The following is a 24,014-nucleotide window of genomic DNA, read 5'->3' on the forward strand; positions in this document are numbered from 1 at the left end:
CAGGGGGGGCAGGGAACCGTTTTAACCCTGATTTCAGAAGGAACCAGCCAGGAGCAGGGGAACCTAGCATGGAAGAGAACTGAAGGGCTGGAGGAGTCAGTCTGGCTGGCCCGTAGCCAGCCCGTTTATTACAAATAGCGAGCTCAGTCATTTAATACAAAACTCAAACCAGCCTGCGATACAGCCAGGGCCTGGGCATGGGAGCCCCATATCAGTGTCGCCGGGCAGCAGCAGGGTGGGGGCTGTTTGCCCATGTATCAGCCCCTGTGTGCAGTGCTGGGGGGGGGGGCAGCATGGAATGGGGTTATTCCCTGGGGGCAGCTGAGAGCCCTGAAACTATGCAGCCAACGAGGCCTGAGCAGTTGCCCAGGAGCCTGAGTTTCTGTCCAAAGTCTCTGAGGTCAGGCGGGCTGGGTGGGGGTGGGGGTGGATGGGGGTCTGGGAGGGTGGTGACTGTGTCAGGTGTACGGTTGGTGAGTGAGGGGTAGAGCTGTAAGGTGTGTATATACGTTGGGCATGTGTGTGTGTACATAAGGGTGTGTACCCTGGTGTGTGTGTGTGTGTGTGTGTGTACGTACATGGAAGGGGTGTGTACCCTGGTATGTGTGTGTGTGTGTGTGTGTATACATGGGAGGAGTGTGTACCCTGGCGTATGTGTGTGTGTGTACATGGGAGGGGTGTGTACCCTGGCGCGTGTGTGTGAGTGTGTGCGTGTGTGTGTAGTGGGGGTGTACGTTGGGGGCGTACACAGCGGCAGGTGTGTGTACACACTGGGGTGTCAGTCTGGGCAAGGCTCCATGCCCACACCTGCCTCCCTGCCCATGCGTTCCTGCACACGTCCCAGCTCCTTCCCCAGCCCGCTAGCTGGGGCAGGTCTTGTTCCCGCCCTGGAAGTCCGGCCAGACCCTCAGCAGGTCCGTGGGCCCGAAGTGATGCACCAGCACCAGCTTGGAGAACTGGCACTTCTCGTACTCCAGCCCGCCGAGGTTGAAGAGGCCCCAGGGGCTGTTGGTCAAGCTAATGCCCAGCTTGTGCAAACAGAGCCCCATGAACACATCCTCCATGTTGATGACCCGGAGGGTCTGGGCCACCCCATACACCTTCTTGGCGAGGTCTCCGGAGAGCACGTAGCCGGGGCCGCCGCAGTACGGGGGGTAGGTGTCATTGGGGTACACCTCCCGGGGCACGTACCACTTGTATGCCTTGCTCCGCAGCGGCCCTGTGTTCCTGATGATGTACCCCGTCATGAAGTCCTTCTTGGGCGGCAGCTGGAGCTGCAGCAGCTCCCGGGCGAGGAAGCCCACGTTGAGGAAGATGTCGCTGTCGGCCTTCATCACGTAGCTGGCATTGGGGCAGTGCCTGCTCACCCACTCCATGCCCATCAGCGTCTTCAGGGTCAGGTTGTTGTAGGTGTCCAGGAAGTCCTGCTGGATGATGTCATGGTGCAGGGCGCTCTCTTCCTCCATCAGCCGCTGCAGCGGGGAGCCGAACCGCGGGTGGACCCCGGTCAGGAAGAGCCGCACCATGGAGACCCCAGGCACGGTGCTCTCATTGCCCCAGGTCTGGCGGATGACGTTCCTCACCATGATGTCCTTGGGCTCCGTCACCACCAGCAGCACCAGGAAGGGCACCCGCTCCTGGCACTTGTCCGGCTCATTCAGGAGGAAGCGGTAGCTGTAGGGGTAGACGATCTGCAGCGGGTGCCTGGTGGACACTGGCGGGCGGCTGGGCACGGGCACAGGCATGGAGTCCCCAGCTGTCTTCTCCTCGGTGCCTCGCCACTGGAAGATGGGGCTGCCGTGGAGCTGCTCCGCAGAGACAGGCTCACCCCGGGGTGCATACAAGAGCCTCCATTGCAGGGTTCTGGGGATGTCCTGGTGGACGATGACAACCAGCAGGAAGAGGCAGGAGAAGCAGGCGAAGAAGAGCACTTTGCATGGGAACTGGGGCCTCATGCTGGCAGAGTTCTCAGGGACAGGGCAGAGTCGCGGCCCTCTCCTGCTTCGTGACAGCGCAGACCTAGAGAGAGGGAGGCCCCGTCTGCGTTAGAGCGAGAGCGGCCAGGAGCCTCGGGGAGTAAGCCCAGCCCCCTGGGGCTGTGACCCCGTCTCCCGGGAGGCTGAGTCTGCCGTTGGATGGGAGCTCACCATGTGCTGCAGGGGAAGGGGGGCATGCCACTGAGGCCTTGGCTACGCTGGCACTTTACAGCGCTGCAACTTTCCCGCTCAGGGGTGTGAAAAAAACACACCCCCGAGCGCTGCAAGATACAGCGCTGTGAAGCGCCAGTGTAAACAGTGCCCCAGTGCTGGGCGCGCGGCTCCCAGCGCTGCAAGCTACACCCGTAAGGGATGTGGAGTACGTGCAGCGCTGGGAGAGCTCTCTACACCCGTAAGGGATGTGGAGTACGTGCAGCGCTGGGAGAGCTCCAACCACACGGCAGCGCTTTGAAGTTTCAAGTGTAGCCATACCCTCAGTCAGCTGCCCCCAATGCCCCAGTTTGGCACTAGGGGGCGCTGTGCTGCAGGGACCAGGGGGTTCAGCAGGGGGCGCTCTCCCCTGGCAGTCGGTGCTGCTCCCAATGCCCCAGCCTGGCACTAGGGGGCACTGTGCTGCAGGGAGTGTGGTGAGGGCTCAGTAGGGGGCGCTCTCCTCTGAATTGGCAGCTTAATTCTAAGCGGGTGAGCCATGACAAACAAGGTCCTCTGGCCCGTCCACCTGGCTTACGCTGCTAACCCGGCTGCCATGGCTGCACCTGCCTCATTCCATTGCCCTTCCTAAAGCCCCCTCGCAACTGCAGCAGGAGACACCGGCCAGCCGTCATGTCCCCAGCACCCCCCACGAACTGGTGTGCAGTGTTGCTGTCTGGCTGGTGCACACACGGGCTGCTCCACCGCAGAGGCAGCTGCAGCTCAGTGGCCGGTGAGCAGCGGTTCTTGTCTCTCTCACAGTGGCCAGCACCACCTCGCACTCCACACACACCAGGGGCTGGAAAACCCCCGGTGGGGCAAGGGGGCTCCTGGTCTCTGGACGCAGGTGCTTGGGGGGACCAAGCCGGGATGTGAGACCAAAGCGACCAGCCCCATGTGCTCCTGGAGAGGCAGCGCTTTGCAGCCAGCCTCCTCCTGCGGCAGCTCCGTGAGTCACCCCCAGTGACCCCGCTGCCTCCATCCGGTCCCAGCATCCTGGAACGTTGATTCTCAGATTGCGGGAGATCCGGAACTGGCAGGGGCACACCTTGGCCTGCTGAGAAGGAAACAGAGTCCAGCAGCGTCTGGGCCTGTGCCCAGAGCAAACACGGGAATGGGGGATCTGGCACCGGGACACCTCGGCCAAGTGTAAACAGCTTGGTGTGGTGCGGAGTGGGCAGCACTTGCCTGCCGTTCTGCGGCTGAACCTATTGGCTGATGGATTTAATCTTCTGCCTCCCCAGAGTTGTTCGGGAATGCAACAGGATCAAGGCAGTGGGGAGGGGAGGGAACGTTGGGAGCTGGGCTCCAGGGTGCCTGGGTTCTGTCCTGGCTCTGGGAGGGGAGTGGGGTCTAGTGGTTAGAGCAGGAAGGGCTGGGAGCCAGGACTCCTGGGTTCACTCACTAGGTGAGCAGGGTGAAGGCCCTTCCCTTCGCTGTGTCTGTTTGGCTGGCAGCCCATGGCAGTGGTTTGCAGCATGGCAGCTGGGCAGCCTGCCCAAGAAGATCTCCGCAGGGCAGGGAAAGGCAAACAAGGAAGAGTCTCTGCCTCTCCCACTTGAGGCCTCCCTGCCGGCTGCTGGGCAGCATTCCTGTGGCCCTGTGGTATTTCCTCCACGGGCGATTGATGCCTTTGGCAGCCCTGCTGTTCCAGAGCCAACTGGCCGTAAGAGCTGGAGCCAAGGGGAATTGCCAGAGCCGGGACCTCCCCGCCCAGCGGTTCGCAGCCCCGTGAACCTGGCTCCGGCAAGGCCCCGGTGTGCATTGGGTGTAAAGTGCTGTGTGGGCAGAGGAAGGATGGGCCTGTGGCTGGGGCTGTAGCTTAGCACTCGGGAGACCAGCAGCAAGGCCCTGCTCTGCCGTGGCGTTCCTGAGTGATGCCATGACTCAGTTTCCACCTGTGTGTGATGCGCTGCCCCCCACAGGGTTTAGGGGTGTGAGGATCAAAGCACTGCAGATTTGACTCCACTACTCAGCTGATGGGGCGATGGACGGAGAGATTTCTCCTCTAGTGGCTGCTCTGCTTACAGGATAACAGCCCACTACTGCCGCTTGCTAACGGAGCTGCTGCTTTAGCACAACCCAGAGAGGCTTGTGCTGTGGACATGAGGTTACAGTGCTCAAACCTCCTCCACCCTCCTGGAAATTATTAGAGTTATTATGTCACTAGGATGGTAGCACTGAAAGGCCGCAATCAAGATCAGGGCCCCATCATGCCGGGCGCTGCCCAGACCCTGGCCAAGATCAGGGCCCCGTCATGCCGGGCGCTGCCCAGACCCCAGCCAAGATCCAGGCCCCGTCACGCCAGGCGCTGCCCAGACCCTGGCCAAGATCAGGGCCCCGTCGTGCCGGGCGCTGCCCAGACCCTGGCCGAGATCCGGGCCCCGTTGTGTTGGGCGCTGCCCAGACCCCAGCGGAGATCAGGGCCCCCGTTACGTTAGGTGCTGCACAGACACAATGAGAGACAATCTAAATAGACAAGTGTGGGGACAGGAACCGGAGACGGTAAACAGGCCAAGGTCATGCAGCAGGGCAGTGCAGAGCTGGGGACAGAACCCAGGAGTCCTAGCTCCCAGGCCCCCCCTGCTCTAACCACTATACCCCACTCCCCTCCCAGAGCCAGGGAGAGAACCCAGGAGTCCTGGCTGGCTCCCCCTCCAGTGCCCCACCACTAGGCCCTCTTCCTACCAAGCAGGTGCAGAGGGGTGCTGCTGGCTAGAGTGGGAACCAAGCACACATGGGTTCTAGTGACAGCGCTGAGAACTCTCTGTTCTGGGCACAGAATCAGAAGTCCTGGCTCCCACCCCTCCTCCGCAACCACCCCACACCCCGCCCCATCTCCTCTCTGTTCTGGGCACAGAACCCAGGAGTCCTGGCTCCCACCCCTCCTCCGCAACCACCCCACACCCCGCCCCATCTCCTCTCTGTTCTGGGCACAGAACCCAGGAGTCCTGGCTCCCACCCCTCCTCCACAACCACTGCACACCCTGCCCCATCTCTTCTCTGTTCTGGGCACGGAACCCAGGAGTCCTGGCTCCCACCCCTCCTCCTCAACCACCGCACACCCCGGCCCATCTCTTCTCTGTTCTGGGCACAGAACCCAGGAGTCCTGGCTCCCACCCCTCCTCCACAACCACTGCACACCCTGCCCCATCTCTTCTCTGTTCTGGGCACAGAACCCAGGAGTCCTGGCTCCCACCCCTCCTCCTCAACCACCGCACACCCCGGCCCATCTCTTCTCTGTTCTGGGCACAGAACCCAGGAGTCCTGGCACCCACCCCTCCTCCTCAACCACCGCACACCCCGCCCCATCTCTTCTCTGTTCTGGGCACAGAACCCAGGAGTCCTGGCACCCACCCCTCCTCCTCAACCACCGCACACCCCGGCCCATCTCTTCTCTGTTCTGGGCACAGAACCCAGGAGTCCTGGCACCCACCCCTCCTCCTCAACCACCGCACACCCCGCCCCATCTCTTCTCTGTTCTGGGCACAGAACCCAGGAGTCCTGGCTCCTGGGCCCCATCCTGCTCTAAGCTGACTCCCTCCTGGAGCTAAAACCAGGGTGCAGGTGCCCTGTAACCACTAGCTCCCACCGCCTCTCTATCCCAGTGGCCCGAGAGCCAGGCCTTTGGAACCTGTGTCCAAGGTCTCTGCGCAGCCCTGCCTGAACAGAACTAAAGCCCAAGTCCCTGGCCGAGCTGGGGAGGAAGGGAAACACTCTCGCCCCCTTAGCTCTGCCCCCCACACTCAATTTCCCCCCCCCCCCACGGTATTTCTCTGTGCAGCATTTCCCCGGATGTTTTTTAAGGCCAGATGTCCCAGGTAAGGTGGGTCCTGGCCGCGGGTTCCCTGTCAGAACCTGTTCTTAACTGTCAGGTTGAACCAGAACTGCCCCGTCCCTGCACGGCCCCTCCACTGATCCATGTGCCTCCACTTCTCCGACATCGCCCTTCCTGTGGGACCTTGCCACGACCCAGCGGCCGCTTCCACTCTTCTGTGAACTGCTCGTCCCTCACCACTGCTTCCCCCTACTCTGGCCTGACGCTGAGACACTAGGGGCAGCACTCAGCTAGGTAATATCGACTTCAATTGGAGGCTCTGTGGGGCAGGGACCCCCACTCTGTTCTGGGCTCCTAGGCTCTACCGTACTTCACCTAATAAATAACGTACAGCACCCAGCACAATGGGGCCTGGGCCATGGCTGGGGCTCCCGGGTGCTACCATAATACACCTAATAAATACTACTAATAAAATAACCTAGGATAATTTGCAAGAAAAGCAGTCACAGAACCAAACAATGGGGGAAAGGGGCCATGAGACAAGTGGGGGCCACACCCCGCGGCACCAGGACCAGCAATGGCACTACTGGGTGTTGGTTTCCCCAGGCGTCCCAGCTTGGGGCGGCCGGTAAGTGACAATCTGCGGAAAGCTGAAATGCGCTGAAGGCACGAGGAAGGAAAGTGCCAGGTGGCTGTGTGTGTGACCAAGGGTGCCTCTGCCATGTGGCTCAGCAGCAGCACGTGGCCAACGGTGCCATGACCCAACCCCAGGCTCTGATCAGGCGTCACTCAGCCGGCCTGGGCGATATCACCAGACATGAGCCAGGAAGCAAAAAATTCGCGTGTCTCTGGTTCCCCAAGCCAGAGCCTGGCCCTCCAGGGCTGCGGGGAGGGGAGGGGGTCACGTGAAGACAAGGGCAGAGGTGTTTCGCTGGACCCACCCTTTACAGATGCTGCCACGTGTTTTCTGTGGGGCTTCCACAGGCTCATTCCTTCCTCCCCGCCATTCTCCTGCCTTCTGTGACCTACCAGGGGCTCTGAGCCCGGCCCCAAATCGCAGTGAAATGACCCAGTTGGCCCTGTACTTTGAGAACAACCCACCTTGAGAGGGCTCAGCCAGTCGCTTGGCAGGAGTTGTGCCTGATGCACCACTGTGCTCTGGTTTGCCAGCAGCACCGTAGAGCAGCGCTGGGCCACCAGGCCCTGAGGCGCTCCAGAGACGCCTCTCCAGAAGCCTGGCCACTGACTCTCGCTCGCATGCTCAGGCACAAATGGATCATTAGGTCTGGGGCAGAAACTTCCCCCCAGCTCAATGATCTGGGGGACAGTGTGGGGGGGGGTGTTCGCCTCCCTCTGCAGCGCGAGGCACCTGCTGTGGTCACCAGGGCACACCTCACCTCGTCACATTCCCTGCCTAGGCGCTGCTGGCCTGAACTGCTTAGTCTCCTGAGGGCTGTATCTGATGCTCAGACGGGAGGAGCTAATGGTTCCTTCTGGCCTGAAACTCTCACACTAGCACAGAGGAGACCACACACCGGGTGTCAGTTGAAGTGATCTGGATCTGAAATGGAGCCCTGAACTTCTCCCCTACACAATGCAACTTTCCAAAGAGTTTCACAGTGACACAGGTCGAAAACGAACCATCTTCTTGTAAAGGTGTCTTGTTGGCCTGATAAGAGCCTGTCAAACTCCACGTCCCGTGTCCTCCTGCTGGGGGACGCAGGCCGAGCGGCCTTGATGCTATAGCTTAGACACTACCCCAGAATGTGGTTTCGGTATGAAACTGTCCAACCTGCTCGGTAACATTCTGTAGCTGGGTTTATCTGCCCCCCAGGATGTGCACCACCGTGGACTCCTTTTCAGGACCTGCACACGGTACTAATTAGACGATTGGATTCTGATCTACTTTGGCTGCTGCCTTGCTGCTTCGTTGGCGGCGTTGTTTGGTTTCATGCTCGGTGGCAGATTCTATTTCTATTTACGAACATACGAACGGACAGACTGGGTCAGACCAAAGGCCCATCCAGCCCAGTGTCCTGTCTGCTGACAGTGGCCAATGCCAGGTGCCCCAGAGGGAATGACCAGAACAGGGGATCACCAAGTGATCCATCCCCCATCCCCCATTCCCAGCTTCTGGCTGGCTAATTAACCTTTCACCATCAGACTGTCCAACCCCTGTGGCCGCAGCCTCTGAGCCCCTGGCAGTGGTTAGCGTATTTACCCTTGGCAGGCAGGTAGGCGCCATTCCCATTTTACAGAGAGTAGCTCCCACCAGCCTCCTGAGCTTGGAGACTCTCTCAGAGCCTGGATGAGTTTTATGGCCTTCTAGTGCGATTACACATACCGACATAAGGGCAATTGCAGCTCCTGCTTCCTGGTGGAGCAAGGCAGGGACTGGGGCACGACTGGAGTGACTAACTAACTTCTCCTTTCTTCCCCTTCCTCCTTGCAGGTTGGCACAGTGGGCCGAAGCCACGCCAGGCTCTTTTCCTCAAGTATCAGGCGTTGGCAACTGTCGGAGGTCGGGGGCAGGATGCAGCTAGGAACCGTGAGTGCCGGCCAGTCAGCCAGGATGGCAGGCCAGGTATTTCCAGTGCTTCTCTTACACAAGGCACTGGCCAGACCTCGTCTGTAGTGCGGGTGCGTGTTGCAGCGAGAGGGACTCAGACCCCCGGAAGGGAGAGGAGCTACTGACGCTAAGGGCCAATGCTGTCACCTTTCTCTGCGGGGCCTCGGCACAGCTGATGCTGGTTTCCAGCTGGTTTATCCAGGAGAGGATTAAGAGCGAGTTGCTCACAGTTGAGAGGAAAAGTCTGACCTAGCAGGTGCAGGCCGGGGCAGCTCCGTCAGGCTAACTGGGGCTACAGATTTAACTATCCTGAGCGCCACTGTGGGAAAGTGACTGAAAGTCCCTGAAGCGTCATGTTGACCTAGAACAACGAACACCATCGCCGACGGGAAACAGTGCCACCGGGCAACACAGTCAGGTGCAAGCCAAAGGCCTCCTGTGATAACTCAGGGACTGTGTGAAAACCAGGCCTGGGAAACGAGGCTCACACGGGACCAGACCTCAGTGGGTCAGATTTGGTGGGCTGGAAATGAGGCCATGGGAGGATGGGCTGGCCTGCTCCCAGCCCGGCTGAGCGGCCTCACCATTGGACCTTCATTGTCCCAAGCCCAAGAGCTGGCCTGAGCAGGTGACCCAGAGGCCACCACCTCTAGGTGGGATCCCAACCACCCCCTGGCATACGAGCCCGTCCCACGCCCCTCAGGTGCCCTTTCCTGCCGCACCTTCTAGCTCCTCCTGCCCACCGTCGCCTGGTGCCTTTGGGTTGCCACGGGGCTGGTTTGATAGAGATTTTTGCAACACCACGGTGAGCCCGCAGCCACAATGAGCCAGAGAAAGCACCAGCCTTCGCAGCCTGACGCAGGTCTGTGTTTGCCAGGCCTCGGAGCGGCTGCCCAGTCCGTGTGCCAGGCCTGTGTTTATCCAGTAACAAGCTGACAAGGAAAAGTCAACTTCAAGGACAATAAGCACTGCAGGTCCTGTTTGTTCTTCCCCCCGGCCTGTGTTGCTTGTGTCATCTAGGAACCACAGCAATGTCGGCTCCAGCCCCAGCCAGCCTGTCTCTGCCCCCCAACCAGGCCATTATCACCAGCCTTAACCCCACCCCAAAGCGTCAAAGAGCAGGGATTGAACCCCTCCCCCGCTGGGGGCCCAGAGCTGGGCAAATGAAAACGTCACTGCTTTACCTGCCCCTCCCCTGCCCCCCACTTTTGGTATCTTTAATAAAGGCTCCAAGGCTTTGCTGGCGGGTTTGCCGCGGCGCTGAGCAGTCTGTGGCTCCCACCACGCCACACATCGTGTTCATGGTGGCCGGTGCCTGGGTTGTGTTAACATCGCTGGCTCCTAGGGTCCATTCATTCCAGCTCAATTAATGCCCCAGCCCAGCGCCAGCTGCTGGGCACCACCCATTGGAACTGGACTAAGGGGGGTTTCATCAGGAAGGTGGATTAGCCGGGCCAGGCCCGAGGTGTTTTCTCCCTCACCCAGGCTCTGCACTTTGACTTCAACTTTTCTCTAGCTCCACCACAAGCTATGGGCTGGACACGGGGCTCTCTGGGGGAGCTTCTCAGGCCTGGGCTATGCAGGAGCAGGGGAAGAACCACTGGGCGGTGGCCCTGGTGCTCGGACGGGGAGCTGGTGCTAAAGGACAGCGAGGAGACTGCAGAGAGACGGCCCCTGAGGGCAGCACGAGGCCCAGGCTCTGATCAAGGCCCCGGTTGCCTTGCACAGATCCGTGGCCAGAGACGGCCTCTGCCCCAAGGAGCTTATGCTGTGTCCCAGAGCCCCGGCAAGACGCGGGTTCTAGTCCTGGGCCAAGCGTGTCCTTGGTGTGTCACTTCTGCAGCTATACACCCAGGATAACGGTGCTGTGCTGCCAGGTGTTACCCGTGCGATAAAGGGCCGCTCTGATTGCCCTAGGGCATTGGCTGCTAAGCAGCTATTTCACTCCCAGGAACCAGGGCAGTGAAAATCTTTCTAGAGCTCTGGGATTGGCCAGCCCCAGGCAGCTGTTTTATAAAGCCTCTTTCCTTCCCAGTTGGGAAGCGGGGGCGGGACAGCAGGATTGCGGGGGTGGGGGGGATCTGTTCACCAGGGGAGCCATTAGCAGCAGAGGGATCAGAGTTTAGGAGCCCACATTTGTGTTACTGCCAGGAAGGCAGGGTGACCAGACAGCAAGTGTGAAAAATCGGGACGGGGGTGGGGAGTAATAGGAGCCGATATAAGAAAAAGACCCAAAAATCGAGACTGTCCCTATAAAATCAGGACATCTGGTCACCCTACAGGAAGGTAGCTATGGCAGATGGCTGAGAGCAGCAGGCTACCGCCCGTTCTGGGAGCTGAATGGCATCCAGAGGTTAGAGCGGGGGGGGCTGGGGGCCAGGACTCCTGGGTTCTATCCCTAGCTCTGGGAGGGGAGTGGGATCTAGTGGTCAGAGCACAGTCAGGGTTTCTATTACCTTGTGCCAATTCCTCCCCTTCCCCATGCCTCAGTTTCCCCCTCTGTAAGAGAGATGGTCCTGCCTCCATGAAGTGCTTTGAACTCCATGGATGGAAAGCAGCCATGGCAGGCTCTCTACCGTAGAGTCGCTAATGGCAGGTACTTACCAGGCCCCCACTCTGGTAGCTGGGTATCCCTTGGGGGTGGGCTATTCCCCCACTGCACACAGGGGCCCCAAAGCAGCTCCGTGGCTCACCCACAGCCCAACATGGACTCAAACCCAGGGCCAGGCCAGCACTCTAAACACCGCTCCCTCCTGCCCCCTCACCTACTCTGATGGGAAGGGAGGACTGGAGTGAGCTGTGGGGCAGGGGATGACAGGAGCAAAGGTGACTGCAGAAGCTGGAGCCAGGTGCTCTGAGGTAAGTGAAAGGGCGTGGCACAAGAATGCAGGGCTCGGGCAATCTGGTTAGAGCACATTTCGGCTGATGAATCACCTGAAAATGTGATTTCCCCAACACCTCTGGGAAAGGCCGGGATCCTGCTGCGCCCGCCCGCAGCAGGAGGGGGGAAAGCCAGGGACTCAATCGTCCCTTTGCGGGAAGGGTTGGGGACCCGGCTTCTCCCTGATAGCTGGGGAATCGTCCCCCAGAAGGGTCAGGGGCCCCATCTGTGGGGCTAGTTAAAGCCCTGCTAGGACAGGACAGGGGTGCGGGGGGGTGTCAGTTACATTCAGCCCCATCAAACCCAGCCGCAGGGAGTGGGACCGAGACCGGGCCTGATCCCAGAAGCCCGGACAGGCGAGTGCAGTGTCACTAGGGTGACTGGCCGTCCCGCTGTGATTGGGACCATCCAGTATGAGGGGCTTTGGCTTCTATATGCAACTATTCCTGACTCCCCCGCCCCCGAAAAAGTGTCCCAATTTTGCACTCTTGTTATCTGGTCACCTCGAGCATTACGCCCATGAGTCAGCCCAGCTCAGGCCAGCGGGGCAGCAGGAAGGTGGCCGGCAGCTAAAACTTCCAGCCAGGCTTTAGCCTTGGCCACAGGATTTTCCGGTTTTCCGTGCAAGCCCCGTGAACGCACAGAGTCATGTTGCCAGTGTAGCAGCTGGGGCTCTGGGGGTGGAAGGGCTGGGCTGGGACTCAGGAGACCAGAGTTCAGTTCCTGCCCCTGTAGCTCCCTGTGTCACTGCCACTCTCCGTGCCTCGGTTTCCCCCCATCCCAGCGCAGTTAGACTGCTAGATCTTTGGGGCTGGGATTGTCTCTTGCGCTGTGTCTGGGCAGCGCCTGGCACGACGGGGTCCTGATTTCAGCAGTGACTACTGTAACAGACACAATACTAAGCCCCTTTCAAAGTCCTGCTTGAAGCTGGCCGGGGCCGAGAGCCCTTTGCAGGGAAGGAATCACAAGCAGTACCGAAAAACAGCCAGTCCGCAATTCAACCCAGCCCTCAGCGAGCCCAGCCTACCCCGGGAGCTGCTCTAACCCCACTGGGGAGTCCTGCCCCCAGCCCCTCCCATGAGACCCCCCCAGCCCTTGCCTGGTCTCTGCAGACCCCCCACAGCAGGGACTCTCCCTCTAAGCACCTTCCCATTCAGAACTGCAGATCCAGGGCATCTCACCTTGCAGGGAGCCACATGGGCCTGTAGGTTAGATTCCCCCTCCCTCCCCTCCAGCAACAAGGCCCTGACCCACCTGGTGCTTGTGGGGCGACAGGCAGCGTGGGAGGGATGGGGTTAAAACCAGCCAGCACAGCACACAGGGAGCATGAACCGAACCCAAGAGCCCAGGAGTGATGGGGAGTTTGCTCCTGACCCGCTGGGTTTCCACCACACTGGCTGGGCTGAGCAATTCCTCCGGCGTGGGATGGGGGGGCTTTTCTTCCTACCCCTTTATCGTGAGAGAGCGAGAGATCTGCTTCTAAGGGCTGTTATAATCTTTCTTATCCTTCTCACTCTCTTGCTCAGGGGGAGGCAATCTATGGCACAGGGGCCGAAGGCAGCACGCGAGCGGATTTTCAGTGGCGCTCACACTGCCGGGTCCTGGCCACCGCTCCAGGGGGCTCTGCATTTTAATTTAATTTTAAATGAAGCTTCTTAAACATTTTAAAAACCTTCTTTACTTTCTATACAAGAAGAGTTTAGTTCTATATTAGAAAGAGACCTTCTAAAACCGTTACAATGTGTGACTGGCATGGGAAACGGTCAATCGGAGTGAATCAGTGAAGACGGCACAGCACGTCTGGAAGGTGCCGACGCCTGCCCAGCTGGTTCTCGTGGCTTCTTTCCTTAGCTCCTTTCGCTCTCTCTACAGCCGTCTTTCTTACTTGTCATTCTAACCTGCTTCCCAATTGTTCATCCTTCCCGTCACACAGCTCCCTTCTTCTGTCTCTCTCTCACACTCAGCCCTGGCCCCATTCGTTCTAGCCGTTTCGCTCTCTCTCCCCACCTCCTTCCTTCCCCATTCTCCCAGCGTCTCCCGCTCACCTGTGGGCTGTGCGGTGCCGCCCGTCTGAGCCCTGCTCGCGTCTCTCTCCTGTCCCGGCCCCCTCCCGGCACAGTTTGTTACACACGTTCTGGGTGCTGGGGGAGGATTGCACAAGGCAGCTGACGACAGTGCCCAGCATGCGCCCTTCCCGCAAACTTCCTGCTTCCCTCCCTTTGCCAGGGCAGGGCCCTGCTGCCCCACTCTCTGGGGCCAGGGGATGGGGGTGGCTGGGCTGGGCACTCCCCTGTACTTTGACACATATTGCGACAGGGTGGGCTGGGCCAGCTGCTTTCCCTGACATCAAAGCCCTGCTGCCACCTGGCCACCAGGATCTGGGCCCCTCTCGGGTGTGGGGTCTGGGCCTTGTCTGCCCCAGGGAACCTCCCCCCTCCCGGTCAAGGCCAGGCGCCGGGGGCTGGTGATCAGGGCTGAGGATCAAGCACCTGTTGGTCTCTGGGCCGTGCCCCCTTGCAGCCCTGGGGCCTAATCCCCCACCCCCAAGCCTGATCCTTCCCCCTCCCCCCACCAGCCCTGGGCCTGATCCTTCCCCCTCCCCCCACCTACTGCTCTGTCTGTTCTTGTTGTAACCCCTTGGATTGCCCAGCGGGGAGCCCCGGGGCTGCTCACCGCTCCCTGGGTCATCACCGGCTCCAGCAAGGGCCGCAGTGTCGGAGGTCAGAGCCAGTGCAGGGCCCGGGGGAGCCGGGAGGGGCTCTTCCCCGAGGAGATTTGCACTGGGGCTTCAGGTGGAGGGCATGGCCCTGGCTAGGTCAGGGGGACAGCGACGCAGGAGCTGGGCTCCACCTCAGAGGCAGCTGCATTTCAGCGCCGGGTATGTGAGCCCAGCAGGCTGCCCCTTGCTCCTTTCAGGCTGGAATCTGACTCGTCCAGCCCCAACCCAGGCCAGGGGCTACAATACGGACCTGGAGGTAGCAGTTCCTGGACACTCCCTCCCAGAGACAGGGATAGAACCCAGGAGTCCTGGCACCAGCCCCCCCCCTCCCGCTCTGACCCACTAGGCCCCACCCCCCTCCCAGAGCTGAGGAGAGAACCCAGGAGTCCTGGCTCCCAGCCTCCCTCTGCTCTAAGCCATAGACCTCGCTCCCCTCCCAGACCAGGGCGAGAACCCAGGAGTCCTGGATCCTACCTGCCCCTGCTCTAACCACCAGGCATCGCTACCTCCTTGTCCAGAGTCTCCACCCTTTCGACCCATCTCTGCTCCAGCAGGGGAACCTGCCACGATCCCAGCCGTTAATAGTGACGCCTGCGGCATGGCCCCTCCCTGTGCGCCATAGGCCCTGGCACTGGATTAAACCCCCAGGCAGCGGATGCGCCAGCCCCTTGTGGGGTGGTAAATGCTTCCACACCCAGCACAGGGGGGGACGGACACCAGCTCGGGGCCAGGCTCTCAGCCAAACGCAGCCCGTGGCCCTCAGGGACCTAACCTCTCAAACAACTCACTCCACCCACCCCGGGGCGGGACCAGTGTAACGGCCACAGAGCAACCTGCACAGGGGTTGCCCCACCACTAAGATGCAGCCACCTCTGGGGTGGAGTTTATACAGGGAATCCTCTCCACATGGGGAGAGATGCAGCCACCTCTGGGGTGGATTTGGAGCGTGTTCATACAGGGATCGCTCACCTGGGGCTAAGATGCAGCCACCTCTGCCGGGCGGGGCCGGCGGGCACTGCTGGCTGTGGGCTGCAGCCATTCTTGGGCAGAGGCCAGGGCGCTGTGGGATGTGAACAACACCTGCTAAGTACAGGCCAAGAGGGGCTCACCCGCTTCCTGCTTGGGCAGCTGTCGGCAAAGGCCCAAGAGTATTTGTGTAATGACTCAAAACTCCCTTCTTGTGTTCCTGGGAGGATCCTGGGACCTGGCTGGCTGGCATATAGCCAGGATGCCGGAGCAAATGTCCCGCTGCTGAATTCCACCCGGTTCCCCACAGCCCGGTGCCCCCCGCCCCCTCCCCGCAGCCCAGCACCCCCCACCAGGTCCCTGCCCCGCTCTCCGCAGCATAGCGCCCCACCCCTGGCCCCCATCCCACTCCCCGCAGCCCGGCGCCCCCCGCCCCCCCCCCTCCCCGCAGCCCAGCGCCCCCCACCCCCTCCCCGCAGCCCAGCGCCCCCGCCCCCTCCCCGCAACCCGGCGCCCCCCGCCCCCTCCCCGCAACCCGGCGCCCCCGCCCCCTCCCCACAGCCCAGCGCCCCCCACCAGGTCCCTGCCCCGCTCTCCGCAGCATAGCGCCCCACCCCTGGCCCCCATCCCACTCCCCGCAGCCCGGCGCCCCCCGCCCCCTCCCCGCAGCCCGGTGCCCCCCCACCCCCTCCCTGCAGCCCAGCGCCCCCCACCAGGTCCCTGCCCCACTCTCCGCAGCATAGCGCCCCACCCCTGGCCCCCATCCCACTCCCTGCTGCCCGGCACCCGCCCTCCAAGCCCCTGCCACACTCCGCTCCCCGCAGCCCAGCACTCCACACCTGGCCCACACCCCACAACCCGGTGCCCCCCCGCCTGACCCCCCACCCCGCATCCCAGCACCACCCTGCTCCCCAGCGCCCCTCACCAAGACCCCACCCCGCTTCCCCCATCCCAGTACCCCCTGCTCCCCAGCACCCCCCATCTAGCCCCCACTCCGCTCGCGGCAGCCCAGCTCCCCCCTGTTCCCCAGCACCCCCCCACCAAGCCCCCACTCCACAACCCACAGCCCAGCGCCCCCCTGCTCCCCCCCAAACCCCCGCCCCGCTTCCACAGCCCGGCGCCCCCCCTGCTCCCCAGCACCCCCCCACCGAGCCCCCACCCCGCTTCCCGGCACCCCCCTGCTGAGCCCTTGCCCCACTCCGCTCCCCGCAGCCCAGCACCCTACACCTGGCCCCCACCCCACAGACTGGTGCCCCCCCGCCTGGCCCCCACCCCGCATCCCAGAGCCGCTCTGCTCCCCAGCACCCCCCTCACCGAGCCCTCCCCGCGCCCTGCAGCCCGGCGCCCCCACCCCACTGAGGCCCCGCCCCGCTCCCCGTTCCTCCGTGCCCCCTAGCCCGGGCAGTGGGCTCTTGTTCAGAAGTTGCAGCTCCTGGGTCCCAGCCTGGTTGGAGCTGAGCTGCTGACAGCTGAGGCAGGCCCCACGGTTCTCTCGCACCCGCAGCCCAGTTGCCCCCCGGCAGGGTGGCTGCCGAGGCCTCTCCAGGGAGGGGTCCCTCACCCGGGGTGTGGGGCCCACAGGGCTGTTGCTGGAGGCAGGGTTGTCTGCGGGGTTCAGGCCTCGCAGCTGCTCCGGGGTGAGGAGCCCAGTCTGGCCCGGGGCAGAGACCAAGCCAGGCAGGAACCAACCCCTCAGCCCTGCTCCAAACCAGAGCAGTGAATGGCCCAGGCCCCACCTGCTGCCCGTCCCACCCCGGGGGCGGGGCCCTGTCTCGCCTGCACCCGGAGGCCAGGGCAGCACCACCTGGCCAGGGGGACAGCAGCCTTCCCCACCCACCAGGCCCCACGGCCAGCCCCACGCTCTGGGGCCGGCACTCCAGCTCCACTGGGTGGGGGCTAATGCAGAGCAGTGTGAGGGGACCAGTGGTCAGGACCCCACTGGGGGTCGAGGGATCTGTCCCAAACTGGGAGTGCGTGAACCTCCCCTGTCCCTCCAAGCTGTGTCTGCTGGGCCCAGCCCACGTCCGGCTCCAAGCTCCCCCTCTCCCCCACAGCCCAGGGGCACAGGGAGGGGTAAACGGGCCCCGGAAGAGAGCCGCCTGGCCTGCAGTGCCCCAGGAACCAGTGCCCTGTGACGCTGAGGGCAGCAGGGGGGCCTGGCCCAGGGTGGAGCCCAAACCGAGCTGCACCCCTACACACACCAGCGTCATAAGCTGAAAGAACCAGGCAGTAACTCAAGCCCCCTCCGCTCGCCCGCGAGCTGAAGGGTTAAAATCCCGCAAAGGTCACACAAGTAGGGAGCGGTGCTTAGACCCACGTGCTCCTGTTCACGTAACCACAGATTTCCACCGCCCCAGGCTGGCTGGTTGCCGATGGAGCGAAAAATCACGAGACAAGATTAAAAATTACAAGAGTTTAAACAACCCCAGCCTGGCAGCTCAGCTCTCCAAGCGCTGTGTCTTCTGTCCGAGCCCAGCTCTTCTGTCACCAGACGGCTGCACAGCTTCACTCACTGTTGGTTAAACAAAAGCCAAACATCTCCTGTGATCACAGGACTCTGGAGCTGGAGATTTATGTGGGGATCCCAGGAAATATGGCAAGATTCACGAACACGTGGGGAGAGGCAGGTCCCCCGCTCCTACATTGATGGAGCTCTGCCAGGCAGCTAGAGATTCTCTTGAGTTTTATTGTATCTGTACAACTAAGAGCCCATGTTCACAGTGAGACCAGAGCCGGAGGAATCTCTGGCATTAAGAAGTCCCTTAGCCGGGAGGGTGGGGGCGCTCTACATTCCACCAGTGGCTGGGGGGGGGCAGTGCATTTCCCAGCGTGCCCGGCCTCGATCCTTAAACAGGAGGGGTGCCCGAGCTCAGCTCCCTGGTCCCAACCTGGTCCCAGCGTGGGGATGGGGAGCTGCCTGGGGGGAGCAGAGGGGCTGGATTCCTGTCTCTGGGGCTGGAAAGTATGGGGCAGGGCGCAGGGCCATCTCAGCCAGAGCTCCAGGAAGCATGGGGCAGTGGGCACGGGCACAGCGGGACAGGCCTGGCTGACTGTCCCATGGGGTGCCCAGGAGGGGGCAGAATATGCACAGTGCCCGCTGGGTCAGGGCTGCCCGTGCTGGGTGAGGGCTGCTCTTTCCACAGCCAGTGGGAAAGCCCTGGACCCGGAATGGGCACGGCCCCAATCTTCTCTGGGCAGCGCCCCTGTGGCTCCGGAGCTGTAGAGACTGGGGCCAGGATCAGGCCCAGTGGGTGCCCTGGGGCAGATCTTGGCTGGGGGGCTGGCAGAGTCCATTGCTGAGCAGGGGGGACGGGGTCACAGTGTTGGCACGTGTCTCCTGGCTGGGGTCACAGGCTGATGCTGTCCTTGAGGTCCTCAGAGCGGCTGACGCTGGCTTTTCGGCTGGGGCTGCTGGCGGAGACCAGGGTCAGGGGGTCGGGCCGGATGAGATACCTGTGGGGAGACAAAGGAGACATTGCGGGGGGCCGGGGGCCAGGCAGTTCATTGCCCTGCCCTATAGGAGCAGGCTGGCTCTGACCTGGCACCTCCCCTCTCTGGGGGGGCTGCTGAGCCCGGCCCTCCTAGGCCCATGGGTGAGGGGTGCTCCCTCCCCAGGGGAGGGCTGGGGGCTGCGAGGGGGGAGAAGCCCAGCGTGGATTTGACCCAGGGATGGGGATCGAGGGGGAAGGGTACAGGGGGGCAGAGGGTGTGGGTGCCCCCCAGAGAGAAGCCCCACCCCCCTGGCCGTGCCCCGTGCCCCTGGACTCACACCACGTCGTTGACTTCCAGCCGCGTGTCGGGCGAGGGGTTGAGCAGGATGTAGGACAGCGTGTTGCCGTGATCCAGCATGTCCACTGCAAGGTGGGGGGAGATAGTGAGACCCCTGCCCGGCCCCCATCCCATCCCTGGGCGGAGTCAGCTGGCCTAGGACCACCCCTGACTGCCGCTCAGACCCCTGGGCCCAGCCCGCCCGGGACCCCCACCCTCCAGCTCAGCCCCTGGGCCCGGCCTGCCTGGCCCCCCATCTTCCAGCTCAGCCCCTCGGGCACGGCCTGCCCGGCCCCCCATCTTCCAGCTCAGCCCCTCGGGACCGGCCTGCCCGGCTCCCCATCTTCCAGCTCAGCCCCTCGGGCACGGCCTGCCCGGCCCCCCATCTTCCAGCTCAGCCCCTGGGCCCGGCCTGCCTGGCCCCCCATCTTCCAGCTCAGCCCCTCGGGCACGGCCTGCCCGGCCCCCCATCTTCCAGCTCAGCCCCTCGGGCCCGGCCCGCCCGGCCCCCCATCTTCCAGCTCAGCCCCTGGGCCCGGCCTGCCTGGCCCCCCATCTTCCAGCTCAGCCCCTGGGCCCGGCCTGCCTGGCCCCCCATCTTCCAGCTCAGCCCCTCGGGCCCGGCCCGCCCGGCCCCCCATCTTCCAGCTCAGCCCCTCGGGCTCGGCCCGCCCGGCCCCCCCATCTTCCAGCTCAGCCCCTGGGCCCGGCCCGCCCGGCCCCCCATCTTCCAGCTCAGCTCCCAGGGCTCCCAGCTCAGCCCCTGGGTCCAGCCCAGGACCCGCCCCCCCCAGTTCAGCCTCTTGGGCCCAGCCCGAGGGATCCCTCCCCGACCCCAGCTCAGACCCACGGGCCCAACCTGCCCAGCCCCTCAGCTCATCCCCTGGGCCCAGCCCGCCCAGGACCCTCCCAGCTCAGCCCCCCGGGCCCAGCCCGCCCAGGACCCCCCCTCCAGCTCAGCCCCTGGGCCCAGCCTGCCCGGCCCCCCCATCTTCCAGCTCAGCCCCTCGGGCACGGCCTGCCTGGACCCCCATCTTCCAGCTCAGCCCCTGGGCCCGGCCTGCCCGGCCCCCCATCTTCCAGATCAGCCCCTCGGGCACGGCCTGCCCGGCCCCCCATCTTCCAGCTCAGCCCCTCGGGCTCGGCCCGCCCGGCCCCCCATCTTCCAGCTCAGCCCCTGGGCCTGGCCCGCCCGGCCCCCCATCTTCCAGCTCAGCTCCCAGGGCTCCCAGCTCAGCCCCTGGGTCCAGCCCAGGACCTTCCACCCCAGTTCAGCCTCTTGGGCCCAGCCCGAGGGATCCCTCCCCGACCCCAGCTCAGACCCACGGGCCCAACCTGCCCAGCCCCTAAGCTCATCCCCTGGGGCCCAGCCCCCCCCCAGGGACCCTCCCAGCTCAGGCCCCCGGGCCCAGCCCAACCAGGACCCCCCCTCCAGCTCAGCCCCTGGGCCCAGCCTGCCCGGCCCCCCATCTTCCAGCTCAGCCCCTCGGGCACGGCCTGCCTGGACCCCCATCTTCCAGCTCAGCCCCTGGGCCCGGCCTGCCCGGCCCCCCATCTTCCAGATCAGCCCCTCGGGCACGGCCTGCCCGGCCCCCCATCTTCCAGCTCAGCCCCTCGGGCCCGGCCTGCCCGGCCCCCCCATCTTCCAGCTCAGCCCCTGGGCCTGGCCCGCCCGGCCCCCCATCTTCCAGCTCAGCTCCCAGGGCTCCCAGCTCAGCCCCTGGGTCCAGCCCAGGACCTTCCACCCCAGTTCAGCCTCTTGGGCCCAGCCCGAGGGATCCCTCCCCGACCCCAGCTCAGACCCACGGGCCCAACCTGCCCAGCCCCTCAGCTCATCCCCTGGGCCCAGCCCCCCCCCGGGACCCTCCCAGCTCAGGCCCCCGGGCCCAGCCCAACCAGGACCCCCCCTCCAGCTCAGCCCCTGGGCCCAGCCTGCCCGGCCCCCCATCTTCCAGCTCAGCCCCTGGGCCCAGCCTGCCCGGCCCCCCATCTTCCAGCTCAGCCCCCCGGGCCCAGCCCGCCCGGGACCCCCCCTCCAGCTCAGCCCCTGGGCCCAGCCTGCCCGGCCCCCCATCTTCCAGCTCAGCCCCTGGGCCCGGCCCGCCCGGCCCCCCATCTTCCAGCTCAGCCCCTGGGCCTGGTCTGCCCGGCCCCCCCATCTTCCAGCTCAGCCCCTCGGGCACGGCCTGCCTGGACCCCCAACTTCCAGCTCAGCCCCCCGGGCCCAGCCCACCTGGGTGCCCCCCCCAGCTCAGCCCCCCGGGCCCAGCCCACCTGGGTGCCCCCCCCAGCTCAGCCCCTCGGGCACGGCCCGCCCGGCGCCCCATCTTCCAGCTCAGCCCCTGGGCCTGGCCTGCCCGGCCCCCCATCTTCCAGCTCAGCCCCCCGGGCCCAGCCCACCTGGTGCCCCCCCCAGCTCAGCCCCAGCCCGAGGGCCCCTCCGTACTGTATCCGGCGGCCGAGAGCCCCAGGTGTTTCATGCGGCTCTTGACGAGGGCGCCCAGCTCCTGGCGCTCGGAGCGGCGGTACAGCGTCAGGCGCTGCTGGCTGATGTGCTCGGGGGGGCGCCCGCCCTTGCGGCTCAGCCGCCGAGCCCACGGCATGCTTTTCCGCCGGAGCAGCGGCTGCTCGGCCTGGTCGCTGCTCGTGGAGTCGCGGGGCCCCAGGCGGCAGATCAGGGCGTCGCGCGGCTCCCGCGTGTCCTCGTAGTCCTCCACGCCGACGGAGACCTGCGGCTGGGGGGGCGGGGCAGGGGGTGGCACAGAGCAGTGGGGACACCTGCCCCTGCACCCCACACCCCGCCCTGGAGACCAGCCCTTGGCCCCTGAACACACTGGAGGGGATGGTCCCGCTCCTGAAGGGGGGGCGTGAGTGTGAACTAGGGGTGGATGTGGGGGGCAGCCCTGCTTCCAGGGGGGGTGAAGAGGGGTTGAGCCTTGCTCCCTGGGGGGCTGAATGGGGACCCAGCCCTGCTCCGGGGGCGCGGGGGGGTGGATGGGCCAAGCCCTGTTCCCGGGGGGCATGGGGCCCCAACCCTGATCCTGGGAGAGCACAGCTCTGCTCCCTGGGGGGCTGAATGGGGACCCAGCCCTGCTCCGGGGTCGGGGTGAGGGGTGGATGGGCCAAACCCTGTTCCCGGGGCGGGTATGGGGGCCCAGCCCTGCTCTGGGGTGGGGGTGGGGGGTGGATGGGCTGAGCTCTGCTCCCTGGGGGGCTGAATGGGGACCCAGCCCTGCTCCGGGGTCGGGGTGAGGGGTGGATGGGCCAAACCTTGTTCCCGGGGCGGGTATGGGGGCCCAGCCCTGCTCTGGAGTGGGGGTGGGGGGTGGATGGGCTAAGCCCTTTCCCGGGGGGGCAGATGGGGGCCCAGCCCTGCTCCGGGGTGGGGGTGGGGCGTGGATGGGCTGAGCCCTGCTCCCTGGGGGGCTGACTGGGGACCCAGCCCTGCTCCGGGGTGGGGGTGGATGGGCTGAGCCCTGCTCCCTGGGGGGCTGAACGGGGACCCAGCCCTGCTCCAGGGTGGGGGTGGGGGGTGGATGGGCTAAACCCTTCTCACTGCGGGGCTGAATGGGGCCCAGCCCTGCTCCAGGGTGGGGGTGGATGGGCCGAGCCCTGCTCCCTGGTGGGCTGAACGGGGACCCAGCCCTGCTCCGGGGTGGGGGTGGGGGGTGGATGAGCCGAGCCCAGCTCCCTGGGGGGCTGAATAGGGACCCAGCCCTGCTCCAGGGTGGGGGTGGGGGTGGATGGGCCAAACCCTGTTCCCGGGGCGGGGATGGGGGCCCAGCCCTGCTCCGGGGTGGAGGTGGGGGATGGGTGGGCTGAACGCTGTTCCCGGGGGGTGGATGGGGGCCCAGCCCTGCTCTGGGTGGGAGTGAGGGGTGGATGAGCCAAACCCTGTTCCCGGGGCGGGGATGGGGGCCCAGCCCTGCTCCGGGGTGAGGGTGGGGGGTGGATGGGCTGAGCCCTGCTCCCTGGGGGGCTGAACGGGGAACCAGCCCGCTCCAGGGTTGGGGTGGGGGGTGGATGGGCCGAGCCCTGCTCCCTGGGGGGCTGAATGGGGACCCAGCCCCGCTCCAGGGTTGGGGTGGGGGGTGGATGGGCCGAGCCCTGCTCCCAGGGGGGCTGAACGGGGACCCATCCCTGCTCCCGGGGGAAGGCCCCGGCTGCCCGGCCTGCACCTCGGCGGTGGAGAACAGGTGGCTCTCCGTGCGGTAGATGCCGATCGGGATGTCGCCCGTGCTGGAGCAGAGCTTCTGGTAGAGGCGCCCGTACGAGCGGATCCACAGGTCGTCCTCGGTCACCTTCAGCTGCGGGGGAGAGAGATGGGGTCACCCTGCGGGGAGGGGACGTTCCCCTGCCCCCCGAGCCTGCCATCCCCTCCCCCGGCGCAGCAGTGACTGCTGCCCCCCCCAGCGGCCCCTGCAGGGGGACGAGGAGCGAGACCCACACAGAGAACAGAAGGGAAAGGGGGGATGACGGGGGGCGTGTGTGGGGACCGACGGACAAAGGGCTGCGTGTGGGGACCAAGCAGGGGTGGGGGATTTGGTGGGGCAGCTTTAACCGTGAGGCCAGGCCGGGGGCTACTTAGGGCAGAGAACTTAGCAATTAGCTGACAGGAGCCCTGGGTCTAATTCCTATAGAAAAGAAAGAAAATTCAGTAACTATGAGACCCACTCGGCCCTAATACGAAATGTTCTGACATCCTGTGGCAAGTGTCACGGAGTGTGGGGGAGTCCGGCCCTGCACCCCTCTTCCTGGGACCCCCAGTGACTCTCAGCCAGCCAGGAAAACAGAAGGTTTATTGGACAACAGTAACACAGGTTACAGCAGAGCTTGGAGGCACAGTCAGGACCCCTCAGTCGAGTCCTTCTGGGGGTTCAGGGTGCTTGGATCCCAGCTTGGGATCCCCTGAATTCCCACCACCCAGCCCAAAACCGAAACTGAAACTGACCTAACTCCCCTGCAGCTGGCCCCTTCCTTTGTCCAGCTTCCCGGGCCAAGGTGCTGACCCCCCCCACACCTGGCTCAGGTTACAGGCCTAGGTCCTGTCCCTCCCCTAAAGTCACCCCCTGCTCTCCCTTCCCCACCCAGACAGCCCCTGCTCCATCACAGCAAGTCACTTTAAGGGACGCTGGTGAGGTTTAAAA

At 64.2% G+C, this 24,014-nt stretch overlaps 2 protein-coding genes across 6 annotated transcripts in view; both read right to left on the bottom strand.

Annotated features, from left to right (window-relative positions):
• Positions 1-860: 860 nt before the first annotated feature.
• On the bottom strand, positions 861-13,511 carry LOC127035410 (beta-1,3-galactosyltransferase 1-like). The gene is made up of 2 exons (XM_050925269.1): positions 13,460-13,511; positions 861-2,019 (listed from the first exon to the last, which is right to left on the bottom strand). Exon 2 carries the CDS (start codon positions 1,953-1,955, stop codon positions 861-863), a length of 1,095 nt encoding a protein of 364 aa, XP_050781226.1. The 5' UTR covers positions 1,956-2,019; positions 13,460-13,511.
• A 3,943-nt stretch (positions 13,512-17,454) lies between these two features.
• The window catches only part of LOC127035402 (potassium channel subfamily T member 2-like), a 59,340-nt gene continuing 52,780 nt past the window's right edge, over positions 17,455-24,014 (bottom strand). For all 5 annotated transcript variants that reach the window (XM_050925231.1, XM_050925234.1, XM_050925232.1 and 2 more), the window contains 4 exons: positions 23,046-23,174; positions 21,314-21,602; positions 18,869-18,953; positions 17,455-18,552 (listed from right to left, as the gene is read on the bottom strand). In XM_050925231.1, coding sequence (XP_050781188.1) covers positions 18,447-18,552; positions 18,869-18,953; positions 21,314-21,602; positions 23,046-23,174 — 609 coding nt within the window. In that variant the 3' untranslated portion in view covers positions 17,455-18,446. The remainder of the gene's footprint in view (positions 18,553-18,868; positions 18,954-21,313; positions 21,603-23,045; positions 23,175-24,014) is intronic.

Source organism: Gopherus flavomarginatus, chromosome 16, assembly GCF_025201925.1.
Source record: "Gopherus flavomarginatus isolate rGopFla2 chromosome 16, rGopFla2.mat.asm, whole genome shotgun sequence".
NCBI classification, from domain to species: Eukaryota; Metazoa; Chordata; order Testudines; family Testudinidae; genus Gopherus; species Gopherus flavomarginatus.

Excerpts from the sequence above, each read along its gene's own strand:
- LOC127035410 (XM_050925269.1), bottom strand. The coding sequence starts at position 1,955 with ATGAGGCCCCAGTTCCCATGCAAAGTGCTCTTCTTCGCCTGCTTCTCC.